The sequence below is a fragment of the Lethenteron reissneri genome, chromosome 61 (assembly GCF_015708825.2).
Source record: "Lethenteron reissneri isolate LAM-NWPU_2019-01 chromosome 61, ASM1570882v1, whole genome shotgun sequence".
Taxonomy (NCBI): Eukaryota; Metazoa; Chordata; class Hyperoartia; order Petromyzontiformes; family Petromyzontidae; genus Lethenteron; species Lethenteron reissneri.
The window spans coordinates 4973704-4993734 of NC_083839.1; the positions used below are offsets into that span (position 1 = coordinate 4973704).

Sequence of the window (20031 nt, forward strand, 5' to 3'; positions counted from 1 at the left end):
GTGTGGGTGGTGGTGGGGCGGATGGGGGGGGGGAGTGTTTTGCGGGGTGACGTCACAGCGCGCGCATGCGCGGTGGGGGGGGGGGCTCGCGCCGCGCGTGCTCCAGGGGCGGGAAGTTTTTTTCGCCGCCGCCGCCGCCATCTTGTAATGGCGTCTCTCCGCTAGAGGGGAGAAAAAACCGAAGGGAGCGAAGCTGGGGGGGGGGGTAGTAGCAGCAGCAGGAGCAGCGGGAGCAGAGAGAGCGCGCGACAAAAGGGGGGCACACGGGGGGGGGGAATCAGACACGAACCGAAACCCGAGCACAGATTTTTTTTTATTATACCTCGAGCGTCTTGACCAAAAAAAAAACACAACAACAACAAAACGACGACCATCCGCAACCACCACCACCCCGGCCATCGATTCGCAACAACACCCGCCGTCGCCGTCGCCACGATCATGGACGCCGGGGCGAGCGGCCGCCTAAAGGAGCCGTGAGGCGGGACCCCCCGGGCCGGGGCGGGGGGGATCGGGGGGGAAGCCTCACGGGGGTGGGAGGTGGAGGCGCCACCACCGCCACCACCGTCTTTGTGTTGTTGTTTTAGCTTGGGGGGGGGGAGAGTAGAAACCAAGCGGAGACATGAGCAGCAAGCTGTCGTTCCGCGCCCGGGCGCTGGACGCCTCGAAGCCGCTCCCCGTGTTCCGCGCCGAGGCGCTGCCCGACCTGCAGGACGCCGTCTCCATCAGCCGCGCCGTGCCGCAGATGCCCACGGGCATGGAGCGAGAGGAGGAGTCGGTGCGTGGCCACGGCTCCCTCTCTTCTCTCTCTTCTCTCTGTCTGTCGTCTCCCCCCCCCCCCCCCCCCCTCTTCACCGCCGTGTTTGTCTCTCTCTCCGACAGCTGCCATCGCTTGCTCCGCCGGTGTCTGCACTGTTAGCGCGCCCCCCCCCCCTCATCTCCACTACCCCCGTGATGTCCGTCACTGCCATCTCTCTCCTCACTCCATGCATGCTCCGCTGTGTGTCCTCCTGCTCCTGCTGCTGTTGTTCCTGCTCCTGCTGCTGCTCCAGGTTGACTCGTCTCCTCTCTCGGTGTCTGCACCTCTCCCGGTGTCTCCAGCTGTTAGCACCCCCCTCCCCGTGATGTCCGTCATCTCTCTCCTCACTCCATGCATGCTCCGCTGTGTGGCCTCCTGCTGCTGCTGTTCCTGCTGCTGCTGTTCCTGCTCCTGCTGCTGCTCCAGGTTGACTCGTCTCCTCTCTCGGTGTCTGCACCTCTGTCGGTGTCTCCAGCTGTTAGCACCCCCCTCCCCCCCCCCCCCCCGTGATGTCCGTCATCTCTCTCCTCACTCCATGCATGCTCCGCTGTGTGTCCTCCTGCTGCTGCTGCTCCTGCTGCTGCTCCTGCTGCAGGTTGACTCGTCTCCCTCCCCTCTGGGTGTCTGCAGCTCTCTCGGTGTCGCTCCTGCTGCTCTTCCCATGTCCCCCTGCTGCACCATCTCCTCTCTCTCTCTCACTCTCTCACTCTCTTCCGCCACGCGTGCAATGCCACTCAACTCTCTTAACTCTCTCTCTGTGTGTGTCTCTCTGTGTCTCTCTCAGTGTCTCTCTCTGTGTCTCAGTGTCTCTCTCTGTGTCTCTCTCAGTGTCTCTCTGTGTCTCTCTCTGTGTCTCTCTCAGTGTCTCTCTCTGTGTCTCTCTCAGTGTCTCTCTCTCTGTGTCTCTCTCTCTGGTGCTGTACTCGACTGTGATCTCTGCTGCTGATGGGTCTTTCACTCGCTGGCTACGCACCTCGGCCCCATCGCCTCCCGTGCACTTCCTTGCAGCACCGTCCATGCCTCTAGCCCCGCTCTCTTCCTCGCTCCCGACCCACGCGGCCCGTGCACCGATTGCTCAACACACGATGTCTCAACTCTCTTGCCATCTCTTACACCGGCTCTGTCTCTCTCCACTCACCACTCGTTCATTCACACACTCTCTCCTGCCATATCTTACACCGGCTCTCTCTCCACTCACCACTCGTTCATTCACACACTCTCTCTCTCCACTCACCACTCGTTCATTCACACACTCTCTCTACACTCGCCACTCGTTCATTCACACTCTCTCTCACCACTCACCACTCGTTCATTCACACACTCTCTCTCTCCACTCACCACTCGTTCATTCACACACTCTCCACTCACCACTCACCACTCGTTCATTCACACACTCTCTCTCCACTCACCACTCGTTCATTCACACACTCTCCACTCACCACTCACCACTCGTTCATTCACACACTCTCTCTCTCCACTCACCACTCGTTCATTCACACACTCTCTCCACTCACCACTCGTTCATTCACACACTCTCTCTCTCCACTCACCACTCGTTCATTCACACACTCTCTCTCCACTCACCACTCGTTCATTCACACACTCTCTCTCTCCACTCACCACTCGTTCATTCACACACTCTCCACTCACCACTCACCACTCGTTCATTCACACACTCTCTCTCCACTCACCACTCGTTCATTCACACACTCTCCACTCACCACTCACCACTCGTTCATTCACACACTCTCTCTCTCCACTCACCACTCGTTCATTCACACACTCTCTCTCCACTCACCACTCGTTCATTCACACACTCTCTCTCTCCACTCACCACTCGTTCATTCACACACTCTCTCTCCACTCACCACTCACTCGTTCCCACACTCTCTCCTGTCATCTCTTACACCGACTCTGTCTCTCACCACTCACTCATTCACACTCTCTCTCCACTCACCACTCGTTCATTCACACACTCTCTCTCTCCACTCACCACTCACTCATTCCAACACTCTCTCTCTCCACTCACCACTCGTTCATTCACACTCTCTCTCCACTCACCACTCGTTCATTCACACTCTCTCTCCACTCACCACTCGTTCATTCACACACACTCTCTCTCTCCACTCACCACTCGTTCATTCACACACTCTCTCTCCACTCACCACTCACTCATTCCAACACTCTCTCTCCACTCACCACTCGTTCATTCACACTCTCTCTCCACTCACCACTCGTTCATTCACACTCTCTCTCCACTCACCACTCGTTCATTCACACACACTCTCTCTTCTCTCCACTCACCACTCGTTCATTCACACACTCTCTCTCTCCACTCACCACTCACTCATTCCAACACTCTCTCTCCACTCACCACTCGTTCATTCACACTCTCTCTCCACTCACCACTCGTTCATTCACACTCTCTCTCCACTCACCACTCGTTCATTCACACTCTCTCTCCACTCACCACTCGTTCATTCACACTCTCTCTCCACTCACCACTCGTTCATTCACACACTCTCTCTCTCCACTCACCACTCGTTCATTCACACTCTCTCTCCACTCACCACTCGTTCATTCACACTCTCTCTCCACTCACCACTCGTTCATTCACACTCTCTCTCCACTCACCACTCGTTCATTCACACACACTCTCTCTCTCCACTCACCACTCGTTCATTCACACACTCTCTCTTCTCTCCACTCACCACTCGTTCATTCACACACTCTCTCTCCACTCACCAGTCGTTCATTCACACACTCTCTCTTCTCTCCACTCGTTCATTCACACACTCTCTCTTCTCTCCACTCACCACTCGTTCATTCACACACTCTCTCCACTCACCACTCGTTCATTCACACACTCTCTCTCCACTCACCACTCGTTCATTCACACACTCTCTCTCCACTCACCACTCGTTCATTCACACACTCTCTCTTCTCTCCACTCACCACTCGTTCATTCACACACACTCTCTCTCCACTCACCACTCGTTCATTCACACACTCTCTCTCCACTCACCACTCGTCATTCACACACTCTCTCTCCACTCACCCACTCGTTCATTCACACACTCTCTCTCTCCCACTCACCACTCGTTCATTCACACACTCTCTTCACTCACCACTCGTTCATTCACACACTCTCTCCACTCACCACTCGTTCATTCACACACTCTCTCTCCACTCACCACTCGTTTCATTCACACGCTCTCTCCACTCACCACTCGTTCATTCACACACTCTCTCCACTCACACTCGTTCATTCACACACACTCTCTCTCTCCACTCACCACTCACTCATTCACACACTCTCTCTCTCTCCACTCACCACTCGTTCATTCACACACTCTCTCCACTCACCACTCGTTCATTCACACACTCTCTCTCCACTCACCAGTCGTTCATTCACACACTCTCGCTTCTCTCCACTCACCACTCGTCATTCCACACACTCTCTCCACTCACCACTCGTTCATTCACACACTACTCTCTCCACTCACCACGCGTTCATTCACACGCTCTCTCCACTCACCACTCGTTCATTCACACACTCTCTCTCCACTCACCACTCGTTCATTCACACACTCTCTCCACTCACCACTCGTTCATTCACACACTCTCTCTCCACTCACCACTCGTTCATTCACACACTCTCTCCTGCCATCTCGTACACCGGCTCTCTCTCCACTCACCACTCGTTCATTCACACACTCTCTCCACTCACCACTCGTTCATTCACACACTCTCTCTCTCCACTCACACTCGTTCATTCACACACTCTCTTCACTCACCACTCGTTCATTCACACACTCTCTCCACTCACCACTCGTTCATTCACACACTCTCTCTCCACTCACCACTCGTTCATTCACACGCTCTCTCTCTCCACTCACCACTCGTTCATTCACACACTCTCTCCACTCACCACTCGTTCATTCACACACTCTCTCTCTCCACTCACCACTCGTTCATTCACACACTCTCTCCACTCACCACTCGTTCATTCACACACTCTCTCTCCACTCACCACTCGTTCATTCACACGCTCTCTCCACTCACCACTCGTTCATTCACACACTCTCTCTCCACTCACCACTCGTTCATTCACACACTCTCTCTCCACTCACCACTCGTTCATTCACACACTCTCTCCTGCCATCTCGTACACCGGCTCTCTCTCCACTCACCACTCGTTCATTCACACACTCTCTCTCCACTCACCACTCGTTCATTCACACACACTCTCCTGCCATCTCTTACACCGGCTCTGTCTCACTCTCACCACTCGTTCATTCCCACACACATGTCATCCTGCCACGTGTGTCACCCTGCCACACGTGTCACCCTGCCACACTTTCTTGCGTCTCATGCCTGCACGGCACTGCACCCCCGCCGTGTTTACTCTCTTCACCTACACCCCTCATGCTCTTCCCCGCTACAAATCTCTAGTTCCATACCTCCACGTTTCACTGCATCATTCCCCCTTTGCAACGCTCTCTCTCTGATGCCTCCTGTTATTCTTATTAAGCCGTGACCCCCCCTCTCCACACACACTCTCTCTGCTCGCTTTTGGGTGATCTCCTTCATCCAAGTCTGCTCTTCTCCCGAGTTTACTCTCTTCGACTCTATCCCGCACACCAAATCGCTCATACCCCACGCACTAAACCTCTGTTGTCTTTCTTTCCCACTCGCCGTCTCACCGTTCGATGTCTCTCGACGTGTCCCCTCGTCCCCCTCTGCTCTCTCCACCGTGTCAATCTCGCACTTTCCCCGTCTCACGCCTCGTGTACCTGTGGCATCTCATTGCTTTGCTCATCGCTTGCCTCGTACAACGCCACGCCATGCGTGCTCGCTGTCACTACGCGTGCGTGTGTTTGTGGGGAGATCTTCTTACTGACCGGGCCTTGTGGTTGCCACACCACCACCGACCAATCACCTCGTCTTGTCATGCCCCGGCCTTCATCGGCGATGCTACTCGCTAACGGCACTTGCCCCTGCAGTCGGCTGACGCTATACGGGGATGTTTTGTCATTGTGTATCGGGGGGCTAAACACGTGTTGTGTTTACGCGTGAGTGTTTATAGGGGGAACACGTATATTTCCACGTGTGTGTATGCAGGGGAAACACGTGTGTTTACATGTGTGTATTTACACTGTGTGTGTGTGTGTGAGGTTGCAATCCAAACGGCGTCAGCTGATTTCAGCCGTCATTGCACGTGCTTGTGTTGACATGCATGTGCACGTGCTTTCGGTTGTGCGTGTTTACACGTGTGTGTGTGTACACGTGTGTGTGTGCATGTGTTAACAACTGTGTGTGTATACACGTGTGTTAGCAACTGTGTGTGTACGCACGTGTGTTAGCAACTGTGTGTGTGCGCACGTGTGTTAACAACTGTGTGTGTGCGCACGTGTGTTAACAACTGTGTGTGTGCGCACGTGTGTTAACAACTGTGTGTGTGCGCACGTGTGTTAACAACTGTGTGTGTGCGCACGTGTGTTAACAACTGTGTGTGTGCGCACGTGTGTTAACGACTGTGTGTGTGCGCACGTGTGTTAACGACTGTGTGTGTGCGCACGTGTGTTAACAACTGTGTGTGTGCGCACGTGTGTTAACAACTGTGTGTGTGCGCACGTGTGTTTACAACTGTGTGTGTGCGCACGTGTGTTAACAACTGTGTGGGTGCGCACGTGTGTTAACAACTGTGTGTGTGCGCACGTGTGTTTACAACTGTGTGTGTGCGCACGTGTGTTAACAACTGTGTGTGTGCGCACGTGTTGTGATTACACGGGGACAGTGGTAGTGCAGTGGCTAGTGCGTTATTCTGTCTCGTTTGTTAGACCTTCATAGCCTCAGCCTGCCAAGGCTTTCAGGGGCGATCTTTGTTTACAAGTGTGTGCGTACTAATGTGTCTACGTCTCTGAATGTTCATGTGTTTACACCTTTGCACATGTTTACGCTTGTGTGTTTACACGCCTGTACATGTGTGTTTACACGTGTGTGCACGTATGTTCGTGTGTGTATATGGGTGTTTAGACGAATATGTGTAGTGCACACGCGGGTTTTATGTTTTGAGTGTTAGCGCCGAGAAGCACACGTGGGAGCGTGGGTCACTTTGCACGTGGGTTGGTGCAGGTGTTTGTCTAGAGGTGTGTGTGTTTAGGTCTACTCAGCCTCAAATGAGCACCCGGTGCGGTGTGTCTAAACATCGCCACTGGGGAGACAAAGGCGGCCGGGCGTGGTGCTGGTCACCCACCCTCTTTCGTGTGCCGTGCTGGCCTTCATAGGTGCTCGCTAACAGCACTTGCCCTAACAGTCTGTTAAGGCTATACGGGGGCTCTTTGTATTTGCATGCTCAGTGCACGTGGGTTGGTGCAATTTCACGTGAAAGTCAGTTCGCGAGTTGTTTGCATGGGTAAGCACACGTGGTTTTGTGTTTGCATGTACGGACACACGTGTGTGTTTGCCTTAGCATGTGTTCGTTTATTGTAATGGTACCACGTGGGTATCTGTGTTGGAATGCGTTCATTTGTCGTGATGGTGGTACAGCGTAGCTTTATGTTGATGTGTGTTGACTTAACAGTCCATTTATGTTGATATGTTAACATACACGTGGATTTGTTGACATGTCAGTTACACGCGGGGTGATGTTGACCTGACAGTACACGTGGATTTATGTTGATATCCATAGTAGAGGTTTTTTGGGGTAGAACGTGTAAATATATGAATGTGTCGTTAAAACCCGCCACCACCCGACACAGACAACTGGTAAGGGTTGTCACGTAAACAGAACGTGGCCAATTCTTCACGAGTACAGCACTAACCGGTGTGTTGGAAAGCCCAGCCACAACATTTACAATCTTGGCTTGGCTCTGCAACACACAAGCGGTGTGCTGCACTAGTGACGAATTGGCCACGTTCTGTTTACATCATTACATGACAACCCTTACCAGTTGTCTGTGTCGGGTGGTGGCGGGTTTTGACGACACATTTACGCGATCCAACCCAAAAAACCTCTTATGAATGATATTGGTCGCGAAAGCCTACGTGTTAAACCTTATGTTGATATGTTAACGTCCGTACACGTGGTCTTATTGACCCTACACGTGTGTTTGTGTTGACAGTACACGTGGGTTTGTGTTGACAGTACACGTGTGTTTGTGTTGACCGTACACGTGTGTTTGTGTTGACAGTACACGTGTGTTTGTGTTGACGGTACACGTGTGTTTGTGTTGACAGTACACGTGGGTTTGTGTTGACAGTACACGTGTGTTTGTGTTGACAGTACACGTGTGTTTGTGTTGACAGTACACGTGTGTTTGTGTTGACAATACACGTGTGTTTGTGTTGATAATACACGTGTGTTTGTTGACAGTACACGTGTGTTTGTGTTGACAGTACACGTGGGTTTGTGTTGACAGTACACGTGGGTTTGTGTTGATAATACACGTGTGTTTGTTGACAGTACACGTGTGTTTGTTGACAGTACACGTGTGTTTGTTGACAGTACACGTGTGTTTGTTGACAGTACACGTGGGTTTGTGTTGACAATACACGTGGGTTTGTTGACAGTACACGTGTGTTTGTGTTGACAATACACGTGGGTTTGTTGACAATACACGTGTGTTTGTGTTGACAATACACGTGGGTTTGTTGACAATACACGTGTGTTTGTGTTGACAGTACACGTGTGTTTGTGTTGACAGTACACGTGTGTTTGTGTTGACCGTACACGTGTGTTTGTGTTGACAGTACACGTGTGTTTGTGTTGACCGTACACGTGTGTTTGTGTTGACAGTACACGTGTGTTTGTGTTGACAGTACACGTGTGTTTGTGTTGACCGTACACGTGTGTTTGTGTTGACAGTACACGTGTGTTTGTGTTGACCGTACACGTGTGTTTGTGTTGACAATACACGTGTGTTTGTGTTGACAGTACACGTGTGTTTGTGTTGACAGTACACGTGTGTTTGTGTTGACCGTACACGTGTGTTTGTGTTGACAGTACACGTGTGTTTGTGTTGACAGTACACGTGTGTTTGTGTTGACCGTACACGTGTGTTTGTGTTGACAGTACACGTGTGTTTGTGTTGACAGTACACGTGTGTTTGTGTTGACAGTACACGTGTGTTTGTGTTGACCGTACACGTGTGTTTGTGTTGACAGTACACGTGTGTTTGTGTTGACCGTACACGTGTGTTTGTGTTGACAATACACGTGTGTTTGTGTTGACAGTACACGTGTGTTTGTGTTGACAGTACACGTGTGTTTGTGTTGACCGTACACGTGTGTTTGTGTTGATAATACACGTGTGTTTGTGTTGACAATACACGTGTGTTTGTGTTGACAGTACACGTGTGTTTGTGTTGACAGTACACGTGTGTTTGTGTTGACAGTACACGTGTGTTTGTGTTGACAGTACACGTGTGTTTGTGTTGACAGTACACGTGTGTTTGTGTTGACCGTACACGTGGGTTTATGTTGATACGTTGCCGTCCGCGTGGGCTTGTTGACATGCCAGCACACGTGGGTTTGTGTTGACGTGACGACACGTGCCGTTATGTTGATGTTCCCGTACACGTCAGAACACGTGCATGTGTCAGCGTGGAGTGTTGTTGCCTCGTTAGGAGACGTGGCCTTGTGTTTATTGTGTGTTCGTGTTGTCATGTTTTAATACGCTTCGGTTTGTTGTACGTGGGGAGCGGTGGTGCAGCGGTTAGCGCGATGCGCTACGAACCCCGGGCCATCCGGGTTCAATTCCCGCTCACGGCCAACACCAGTGACGATTATCTGAATCTGTCCTGGGCCTCTCCTAGGTCGATTCAGCCTCAATTGAGTTCCTGGTGCGGTGTGTAAACATCGCCACCGGGGAGACAAAGGCGGCCGGGCGTGGTGCCAGCCACCCACCCACTCATGTGCTGTTACGGCCTTCGTAGGTGCTTGCTAACAGCACTTGCCCGAGCAGTGAGTTATGGCTACACGGGGGAACTTTGTTGAATGCCCACGTTGACTGGAGTTGAGATGTGTGAATACCTCGAGTCCACGTGTGGCGATGTTTGCATGTGTGAGTGCAGTGTCCTTCACTCATTTTCAGACATCACCAGTGTGAGCGCCACCACACGTTTGAAACCATTGTTGGGTTTGACAGCAACACCATGATGTTGATGGTGGGGGGCTGTTGTCACGTGGTGTTGTGTATTGTCGGGGGCCGCACTAAAGGCCCGTGGGCCTTGCAGTGAAGAACTCTGTGTGAGTGCATCCACTTTTCTTTGTAGGCACTGGCACATTTCACACGTATAACAATGCACATTGTGTGCGAGGTCCACATCGCCTAGGTACTGAGACATCAGTTTGGGTATTGCACCCTTACATATGAACCAGCACACGTAAGTGTGAGCACGTGTCTGCTTGTTTAAATGTAGCCATTTTGTCCGTGTGCGAGAGAGAGAAAGAGCCTATTGACTATCCTGTTCTGTTATGCTTGTATTATATGTTGTTTGGTGTGTGTGAGTGAACAAGCGTAGATGTACACACGCGTCGAGGAGTGGAGAGCGGTGGTGCAGTAGCTGCTGGTGCACTGCGTTAGAAACCCGGTGACCTGCTTATCATTCCCGGCCACTTATAACATCGGCGTCGAACGATATCACGGCACAGTCGTCGACCTCTTGCATAGGCCGCCTCAGCCTTAAATGGGTACCTAGTGTTGGCATATAAACATCGACTGTATCACCACCTCGTGGTGCCATCCTGTTCCGAATAGGTGCTCGCTAACAACACGTACTCTTAAGGTCACATGGGGGGGGGGGTCTTTGTATAGTATACGTGTGTCTGTGTGTGTATAGAAATGCAACTTGAGGTGCTCACGTGGGTGTGTGGGTACACGTGGGCGGGTGCCTGGACTTCCTCGTATGCGTTGTTGGTGCTGGGGTATTGTGGGAGCCATCACAGCATGCTGTAGGGAGACGCGTGTGATATTAGACCACAGACCTGCACCTTCCATAGGCCCTCTCCAGCCTTAAATGACCTTAATAAGTGCCCCATAGGTATCTATACCTGCTCATCTCGAGCTACAAATGCTCTGATAAATACTTGCATTGTCTTTGTACTGTTGGCCTTTTTGCGTTGTCCTCTGGTCTAACTAACACTGGTGGTGAGAACAGGCCCTCAAGAAGGCTGTCTCTGGTGTAGGCCAATCGCTTTCGAAGACAATGCATTTCTTATCAGAGCATGTTTTTCCACAATTACTGTGTGGTTAATGCAGATTTGATGCCTTTCAAAGGATATCCAGTATTTGGTGTTTGAGCATCTTAACACAACTCCTGTTTTATTTGCCAGTAAGGGCAAAAGCTATTCTTGATTTTGATACTGGCAAAAAAGGTGCCAAAGATACTTAATTCAGTGCTTAGTACACGGTGTGTAAAGATACACACGGGGGGGGGAGATCTGTCTGGGCTTTCTTGGTGCTCTGAAGAAGGATCATTGCCCAAAACGTTGGCTATTATATATTTTAACTTTTAAGGCCACAGCGTTATTTAAATATCGGTTGAGTTAAATTTCGATTTAAAGCTTTCATGACTGCAGGGATTCATCTTCTTGGTTCTTTCGGTAAAGTCACGTTAGAAGGGAAATAATAAAATAAAAAAAATAAAACATGATAAAATAACATTTGTGAGAATTTTAAAATAAAACATAATAAAAGAAAATTTGTGAGAATTTTATTTTATTCTGTAAAATGTTTATTATTTTATTATTTCCCTTCTACGTGACTTTACCGAAAGAACCAAGAAGAGATGGGTTGAGTTGTTGCTTGTGCGTGTGCATCACTGCCAACGCAGCAGCAGCAGCAGCATCACCACCAGATAATTTGCGGACAATCGAAAAGGCATCCCATGATTGTGTGAGTGCGTTTGGTTAGCCTTAATAGGTGCTCTGGGCATACACATATCCGTGGTTGTTTTTAGCCACGTGAGAGTCAGTTGAAAACAACATTTTCTTACATTAGCGATGGTTGCCAGCACATTATTTAGTTATTTAACATGGTGTGTGCTAATCATAGTTGGTAGTGCCACTGTGTCTGCAGATATAAATGGGAACTTTGGAATATTTTGTCCCTTATTTGTAGATATTGTTGCTGTATTTGTGAGTGTGTGATTGTGAAACTGCGTCCGACTGTCCATGCGTGTGTGGAGTGGTGTGAATGTGTGAGAGGCATTGTAGGTCAACTCGGCCTCAAATGAGTACCTGGTGCGGTGTGTAAACATCACCACTAGGGAGACAAAGGCGGTCGGGCGTGGTGCTGGCCACCCACCCCCTCGTGTACCGTTCGGGCCTTCATAGATGCTCGCTAACATCACTTTCCCCTACAGTCTGTTAAGGCTACACGGGGGATCTTTGTCTTTGACGCATTGTATGTCTGTGAGAGGCTGTTAGGAACTGTATATGGAGCGGTCGTGCAGCAGCTAGCGCGCCGCGCTACGAACCCGGCGACCCGAGTTCGAGTCCAGCTCACGGCCAACACCGGTGACAATTATCTCAACCCGTCCTGGGCCTCCCCTCGGTCGACTCAGCCTTAAATAAGTATCTGGTGCATTGTGTAAAAACATCGCCACTGGGGAGGCAAAGGCGGTCGGGCATGGTGTATTTGACCATCCACCCCCTGGTGTGCCATGCCGGCCTTCATAGGTGCTCGCTAACAGCACTTGCTGCAACAGCCTGTTCAGGCTATACGGGGGATCTTTGTTGTGTCTGAGATGCATTGTATGTCTGAGAGGTTGTTAGGAATTGGAAGTATTCCCAATGAGCTCTATATACAGGGCTGACTTTTTTGGTGGCTCTCGCTGTGCAAATCAAAAACGTCCTTAAGTTTTGCTCCCAACTGCCTGCCGCTTAATTAGCGAGATTTAAGTGATGGCCAGAATAACCATGGTCTTTCTCTCTTGATCAATATACTTTCGTCATATGGGCTCTTCACTAGTCATACATACATTGTCTACGACTGCTATAATGGAGTGGCGCAGTGTTCCTTTGGCAATTTGATTTATAGACACGTGTACACGTGCATCGCTTGCAGATGCTCTCTCCTGACATGAGCATTCTCATCATCGACTCCTTGAGCAAGGCAACCATGACAACCTATTATGTGTAGCAGTGTAAACATCTTCAGTGGCTCACAAGCTATATTATAAATGTCAACAGACCCATATTCGCAATAAATGCAGTGGTGCTTTAATGGAATATGTTACACGTCAGTCATTCGGACGCATTCCTCTCCCTGTGGAGTGCAGTTGTGTTTCACATTGGCAAACGTTTTAAAATGTTTTTAGATGTTACGTAGACAAAGGTATGTCTGCCTTTATGATGAAAAACACATTTAGCCCACAGTTAAAACATTTTCCCCAGCATTTGTTTAAGCACGCAAACAGGTGTTGACTTTTTCCAGTCTCATCAGCAGTTATACATGCTAAATAAATGCTACTGGAATGCCTAATGTCACAGACATAAAAGAGTATGGCTTTTGCAATGTCCTTTTCAATGTTTAGATGTTTTAACCTTTTGGTTTTGCCCACGTGCTTGTGCTACGTTTTCCCAGCTCTTATTTCCTCAAAGAGCCCTCGCCTGATGAAAAAAAACTAAAATTCTCTGCCCGTGTACGCGTACACATGTATTCTATCATATTTTAATGTGTGCGCGCTACACGAGTACAGACGCACACTGGGGACTGTACCCAATACGAGCTCCGTGCAATGAGATGTTAACGCCTCTGGGCGTTGGGGAAAGCAAGCATCCGCAGGCTCGTCTGACCCATGACCCCTCGCGGCCCCGCAGAATTACATTTTGTACCGAGCGGCCGCGTTGTTGCCCGTTCACCGCACACCAGCTGAGCTCACCTAATGTGCTCGCCTCTCTTTCCGAGTCTTAATGTGTCGGCTGCAGCACATTTCCATCTTCTGTGCCACAAGTCCCATTGTTGCGTGGGGTCATCTGCTCGCATTCGCTCTTTCCGTTCTATTCTGTGACTCTTCGTCATCACGTCCAGTAGCTTTGCATCGGGATCCATAGACTTGTATGACGACCTATGAACTCGCGTACGCTCTCATGATCATTGGTCTTACATAGAGACCTAGAGACTTGCATAGAGACCCATAAAGACATGCATAAGAAGCCCACACTTACATAGGCTTACATAGGGATCCATGATTGCATAGGGTACTCCGCTCGTATTTGCTTCATATTTGTCTGTTCTGTGCCTCGGATAATTAGCGCGGTTGGCTACATAGATTGCTAAAGAGGTTCAACATGCATCCACTGCCCTAATATTTTGGTCCACCAGATCCTTCCATCTAAGAATCCCTCACCTGCCCTGCATTGGCAGTATCTCAGTAGTCTTAATTACATCATCTGTCTCTCTTCTCAACAGATACCCCAAACGATGCAAGTTTTGCCTCCCTTGCCTTCTTGAGATTATTAGCAAGCCCTTCTAAAGCTTTAACTTCTTCATTCCACCTCCTTCCCCTGCAGCAGCTTCTCCGTGTGGTGCTTTGTAAAAACAACATTCACACCCACACCCCTGTCCCATGTGTGTGTTGGTTGGTGGGGAACGGTAGTGTAGCGGTTAGCGCGCTGCACTACGAACCCAGCCAGAGTTCAATTCCCGCTGATGGCCAACACACCAGTGACAATTATCTGAACTGGTCCTGCGCCCCTCCTCCTCTACCTCTAGGTCGACTCGGCCTCCAATGAGTACCTGGTGCGGTGAATAAACATCGCCACTCGGGACACTAAGGCTGTGGTGTGGTGCTGGCCACCCACCCCCCCCCCCTTGTGTGCCACTCTGGCCTTCATAGGTGCTCGCTAATAGCACTTGCCCCAACAGTCCGTTACAGGCTATACGGGGCATCTTTGTCTTTGTTGTTTGAAAGTTGTTCCTTTAGAGAATGTACAGAACAAATAACAACGAATATGAATAACAGGTTTTTTTTACTGTCTCTTTTAGCGAGAGTACTTACCAGGAAATGCCCAGGTTTAGAGTACTTCATATGGTTTAAGTTAGCACTAAACTGCAGACTCCTGTGACTGTCCGTCCTTCTTGTGAGTGGTAATATCAGTCTGATTAAATGATTACTGCACCCATGAACATTCAGTCAGATGTCAATATCCTTTCTTGAACCAGCCGGGAGCCCAATGAGCATTGTTATCAGTTTTTCAAAGAAAATATCCAGGTGGAATTCACGGGGTAGATTTTAAAACCAGGAGATATGTGTTACCAGTTGCACCCAGTGGTCATGTTTATTTTGCTTAACCAGGAGAACACTCAAGAGATGAGGATTGACTCATTTGGAATAGTTACATGGGACATTCGTCTTCAAGTAGGGTACAATGATATCCCCAAATGTAATTTTGTTGGTCTTTTTTTTTTATTTGGCGAATTTGGATCCTGACGCTAGACACAATAGCGCACTCTTGTGAATTACGTCAGAGGAACGTTAATTTTCGATTTAAAGCTTACGTGACTGCAGGGATTCATCTTCTTGGTTCTTTCGGTAAAGTCACGTAGAAGGAAAATAATAAAAATAAAACATAATAAAATTATTCTCACGACGTTTCGGCCACAACGCAAGCAGCCGTCCTCAGGTGAAGAACAGGGCTGTCAAGGAGACAGAGTCTGACAGACCTGTTCTTCACCTGAGGACGGCTGCTTGCGTTGTGGCCGAAACGTCGTGAGAATTATTTTATTATGTTTTAATTTTATTATTTTCCTTCTACGTGACTTTACCGAAAGAACCAAGAAGAGGAACGTTAATGTTCACTCTGAAGCAGACTGCGCGTGGTATTAGTCTACGTGGTATTACTTTACACGCCACCGCAGTAATAATCAGGGTGGCCGCTGGATTCGAATGGTGACACCTCTGCAACAAAGCGGCGCTCAGTCATGCCGCCGCTGTCTGCCCCCTTTCAAAATCGCAGCGCCCCTTAATGTCCCATCGATCGCAGAAGAGGCACTTTTCTAATCCACAATCCCACGCAGAACCGTATTGGCTTCAAACTATCGACTCGTGGCGATTATGCACGGCTGTAATTGGGCTGCACTTTGAAGTCGCCGTATCGATCGTAGAGTGGTGGCGTGGGGGTTTCTCTTTGTTTTTGTTTACTTGTTCCGCCGGCTTTCGCCTTTTAAGCTCATCTGTTTAATTTAGAGCATTAGCATGGATCTGTTAATTTATCTGTTTTGCTTAGTCCGTGGGCTTTGTCTTGAAGTTACTCCGTACGCTATAGTGCTAAGTTGATGGCGTGAGTCTGTTTTGTGTTTACTTGACTCATTGGCTGCGTCGTGAAATATGCATGTATGTTGTACTTCTTTCACACCGTACGCAGCCAACCGTGCTAATCGGAGGTGCGGAGTGCCTCTGTATAGAGTTGAGTGGTGGTGTAGGTCTGTTTGTTTTCCCGTTGGCTTTTTAATTTGCCGTGTTGGCATGCAGTAACCCTGTATACGGGGGAGTGAAGGCGTGGGTCTGTTTGTTGCTTATTTCCTTGGTTTATTGGCTGTGTCATGAAGTACCTCAGCGTAGAGAAGTAGTGTACGTCTCATTTTTGTCCCTTTGCGTGTTCCATTGGTCGTGTTGGTACATGGGTCTGTGCCTTGACCTGTCGGCGAGCCTTCGACACTTCACGTGACCTCGGGAGCGCACCTGGCCTAAGACTAGCGCCGTGTTGACGTCACCGCCACGTCGTAGCGAATGGCGGCTGTTGTTGTTTGTATGAAGTAATGTATGGTTATGTTTAACTGTGATGTTTGTGAGCCGTGCTCTTTTACCCATGTACCTGTTGGTGCTGCCATTGTTCGCTGGTGCTCATGGTGTAAAGCTGCGGTCCATATTCCCATGGTGGGAAGCAGTACATCCTGACCGAACTTGAACCATTGTTGACTTAATCTACATTTTGTGACGCAGACTCATCAGCTGATGCTCTTTTCCCAGCCCTGGACGGGGGTGGGGTGGTCATGGTGACAATGATTGTGAATATTGGTGACGATGACAGCGATAATGACGGTAATGTTGCCGTTCATGTTTCATAACCGAAAGCCCTGTTGCTCCATTGGCTGCCCACTCCGTTGCAGTCGGAGCCTTCTGCTTCAATTTAATAACTGCTGACCGTGTTTGTTCCCCTGCCGTGCCCGTCCATCTGTGCAGGAGCACCACCTGCAGCGGGCGATGTCGGCGCAGCAGGCGTACGGCGAGAAGCGCGAGAGCATGGTGATACCCGTGCCCGAGGCGCAGAGCAACGTGCCGTACTTCCACGATCTCTACCCCAGCACCTACCGTCTGCCCAAGCAGCTGATCCGCCTGCCACGTGCGTAACGCTGCTGCTGCTACCGCACCCGTCACCTGCCCCACTCCACCACCCTCCCTCTCTACAGCGACCTGTCACATGACACCAGAGCCACTTGAAGTCATCACAAAAAGCCCCCACAAATATTTCCCACCACAACAAGCGTCTTATCATAACCGCATTCCACCAGAACCCACCTGTCACCAGAGGCACATTCCACCAGACTCACAAGAACTCAGGTTCCACAAGATCCCATGCCTGCTAATAAATAACAATTAAACACTAACGAGCACATACAGACAAATTTTGAAAGCGTCGCAAAATCCCGTGTGTGCGCGAGGTAGTTAACATCTTGCCACAGTGGCGAGATGTTAACTACCTCGCCTGGTATACAGGATCTCGTGGGTTCGATCCTGACCCTGACTCCCTGTGGTCGCGTGGATTTTTCTCCGGGTCATCCAGTTTTACCTCTGCACTTTTAGAATCGACGTGCATTTAAGAGTCTTTGGCTGCTATACATTTCCACGTGACGATAAGCCACTTAGTCGAGCCATCATCAAGCCAGATCATTTTGCCGGGTCACTTCTGAAAAAAGATCCACGCAGCTCAAGTGGGCCTTACCTGGGTAGAATAAAAAATAGTTTTATCGTCTTAACAGTTTTTTCTATCTCCATCAACAGCGCTGAGCCTGGAGCCGGACCTGCCCGAGTATGACTTGGACTCGGAGGACGAGGTGTTCCTGGCACGGTCCGGCCGCCGCTACCCCATCACGCCGATACAGCTGGAGGCCATGGTGGAGCGCCTAGAGAAGGGCAGTGGCATGCAGGTGAGGGACCCCCCCCCCCCACTAACCCCCCCCCCCGCCCCCCCCCCGCCCACTACCCCCACCGCCCCCCCCCTCGCCCACTACCACCACGCCACCCCCCGCCCACTACCCCCACCACCCCCCCCCCGCCCACTACCCTCACCGCCACCCCCCGCCCACTACCCCCACCGCCACCCCCCGCCCACTACCCCCACCACCCGCCCACTACCCGCACCGCCACCCCCCGCCCACTACCCCCACCGCCACCCCCCGCCCACTACCCCCACCGCCCCCCCCCCCCCCGCCCACTACCCCCACCGCCCCCCCCCCCCGCCCACTACCCCCACCGCCCCCCCTGCCTCCACCGCAGCGGCTTTCGGTCCGTTGAGCACACACACTCACACACACTCACACACACTCACACATGCCAGGTGTGTTGTATTGTTTTGGTGACACGAAATCATCATTGTTCAGAACCGAGAATCTTTGTTTGGGACTGGAGGAATGAGGGAATCCGATGCGCTATGAAGATCTTTTTCACACGCGTCCAGGGATTGGGCGATTCAACGAGTTGCGACAGCAAACATTGCTAAAAAACAGCAACCGTCAGAGTGCAAAATAGAGAAAATGGTGAGCAAGTAACCAAGTATAAATAATCAATTAATTATCTAAGTTCGATTCATCAAGCTTTCAGCATGGTGGAGAGATGGTCACTACCTCGTCTGGTATATAGGAGGTCGTGGGTTCGATCCCCACCGTGACCTTGCCTGTATATTTGGAGTTTGCGTTTTCTCGCTCCCCGTGATTGCGTGGATTATTTTCCGCGTCCTCCGGTTTTTTCCCTCCGTGTAGAATTGACGTGCGTTCAGAGCACTTGGTTGGGCTCTCGTTTGTGGCCAGGTAGCTTCTGAAAAAGAGCAAAATAGCTCAGTGGTCCTTACCTGGTAAAATAAAAAAAATAGTTGAGTTTAGTTAGTCTATGCACAGTATTAGTCTCTGGGCACTTAGTTTTAGTAAAATTATCACCATCGTGGGAGAGTATACGTTAACAAAATAGATAAGCAGACAATACGGCTCCTTCGTATTTGTCTCTGCACGTAGTCAATACAGGTTTCCCGTGCTCGATGAGGTGGTCGTAGGAGGTGCGTTCCAAGAAGAGGGCGCAAAAAGCGAAACCACACGAGGAGTCAGCTGCCTGCCGAGTAGCGCGTGAAGTACACACACAGTGTGGTGGGGAGTGGTAGCCTCACGGATAGCACGCTGCCCTACGGACTCGGCGACCCGAGTTCGATTCCCTCTCACGGCCAACACGAGTGACGATTTTCTAGATCGGTCCTGGGCCTCCCCTAGGTCGACTCGGCCTCAAATGAGTACCTGGTGCGGTGTGTAAACATCGCCACTGGGGAGACAAAGGCGGCCGGGTGTGGTGCTGGCCACCGTGCCGGCCTTCATAGGTAGTCACTAACAGCACTTGCCTCAAAAGTCTGTTAAGGCAATATGGGGTATCTTTTTTTTTGTTATCTCTGTGAATGTGTCTGTATCTCTGTGTGTATCTTTCTGTGTATCTGTATGTGTATGTATCTCTCTGTCTGTGTCTTTGTAGCTCTATTTCCATGTATCTCTGTGTATGTGTCCTCTCTGTGTTCGCGATAGCTGCCTGCTGAGTAGCATGTACAGTTTACACGCAATGTCCCACGTCCAACCACGTAGCCACATACGAGTGCATTCAAACTGCATAATGCCGCGAATTTTGGGAAGAAATAAGTTAGCCGCATATACACGAAAATGCACAAACCGAACCCGCATAAAGCAAGAGAAACCCGTATAAAAGCATTGTTTCCACAACCCATCGGCCGCACAATCCGGGAATTCATAAATTCAGCCGCATTGATTCAATACAACCAATCTCTGGACCAGTGTCGACATCGTGTTTTATTAGCTGATTTAGTACTGCCTGAATCAATGCCGGAGAACGGCCAGATGTATAAGGATATCGATGTTTACATCGGTTACATCAGGGCGGCAGGCGCTCACTTGCCGTGCAAAATATATCCATTATTACACCCCCACCCCCAAAATACAAAAGTCTATTTTTATA

The 20031-nt window shown here is 50.2% G+C and overlaps 1 protein-coding gene across 1 annotated transcript in view; it reads left to right on the top strand.

Moving 5' to 3' along the window:
• Positions 1–252: 252 nt before the first annotated feature.
• The window catches only part of LOC133358329 (enhancer of polycomb homolog 1-like), a 34137-nt gene continuing 14358 nt past the window's right edge, over positions 253–20031 (top strand). Inside the window, exons 1-3 of the mRNA XM_061576597.1 lie at positions 253–775; positions 16990–17149; positions 17809–17954. Coding sequence (XP_061432581.1) covers positions 620–775; positions 16990–17149; positions 17809–17954 — 462 coding nt within the window. The 5' untranslated portion in view covers positions 253–619. The remainder of the gene's footprint in view (positions 776–16989; positions 17150–17808; positions 17955–20031) is intronic.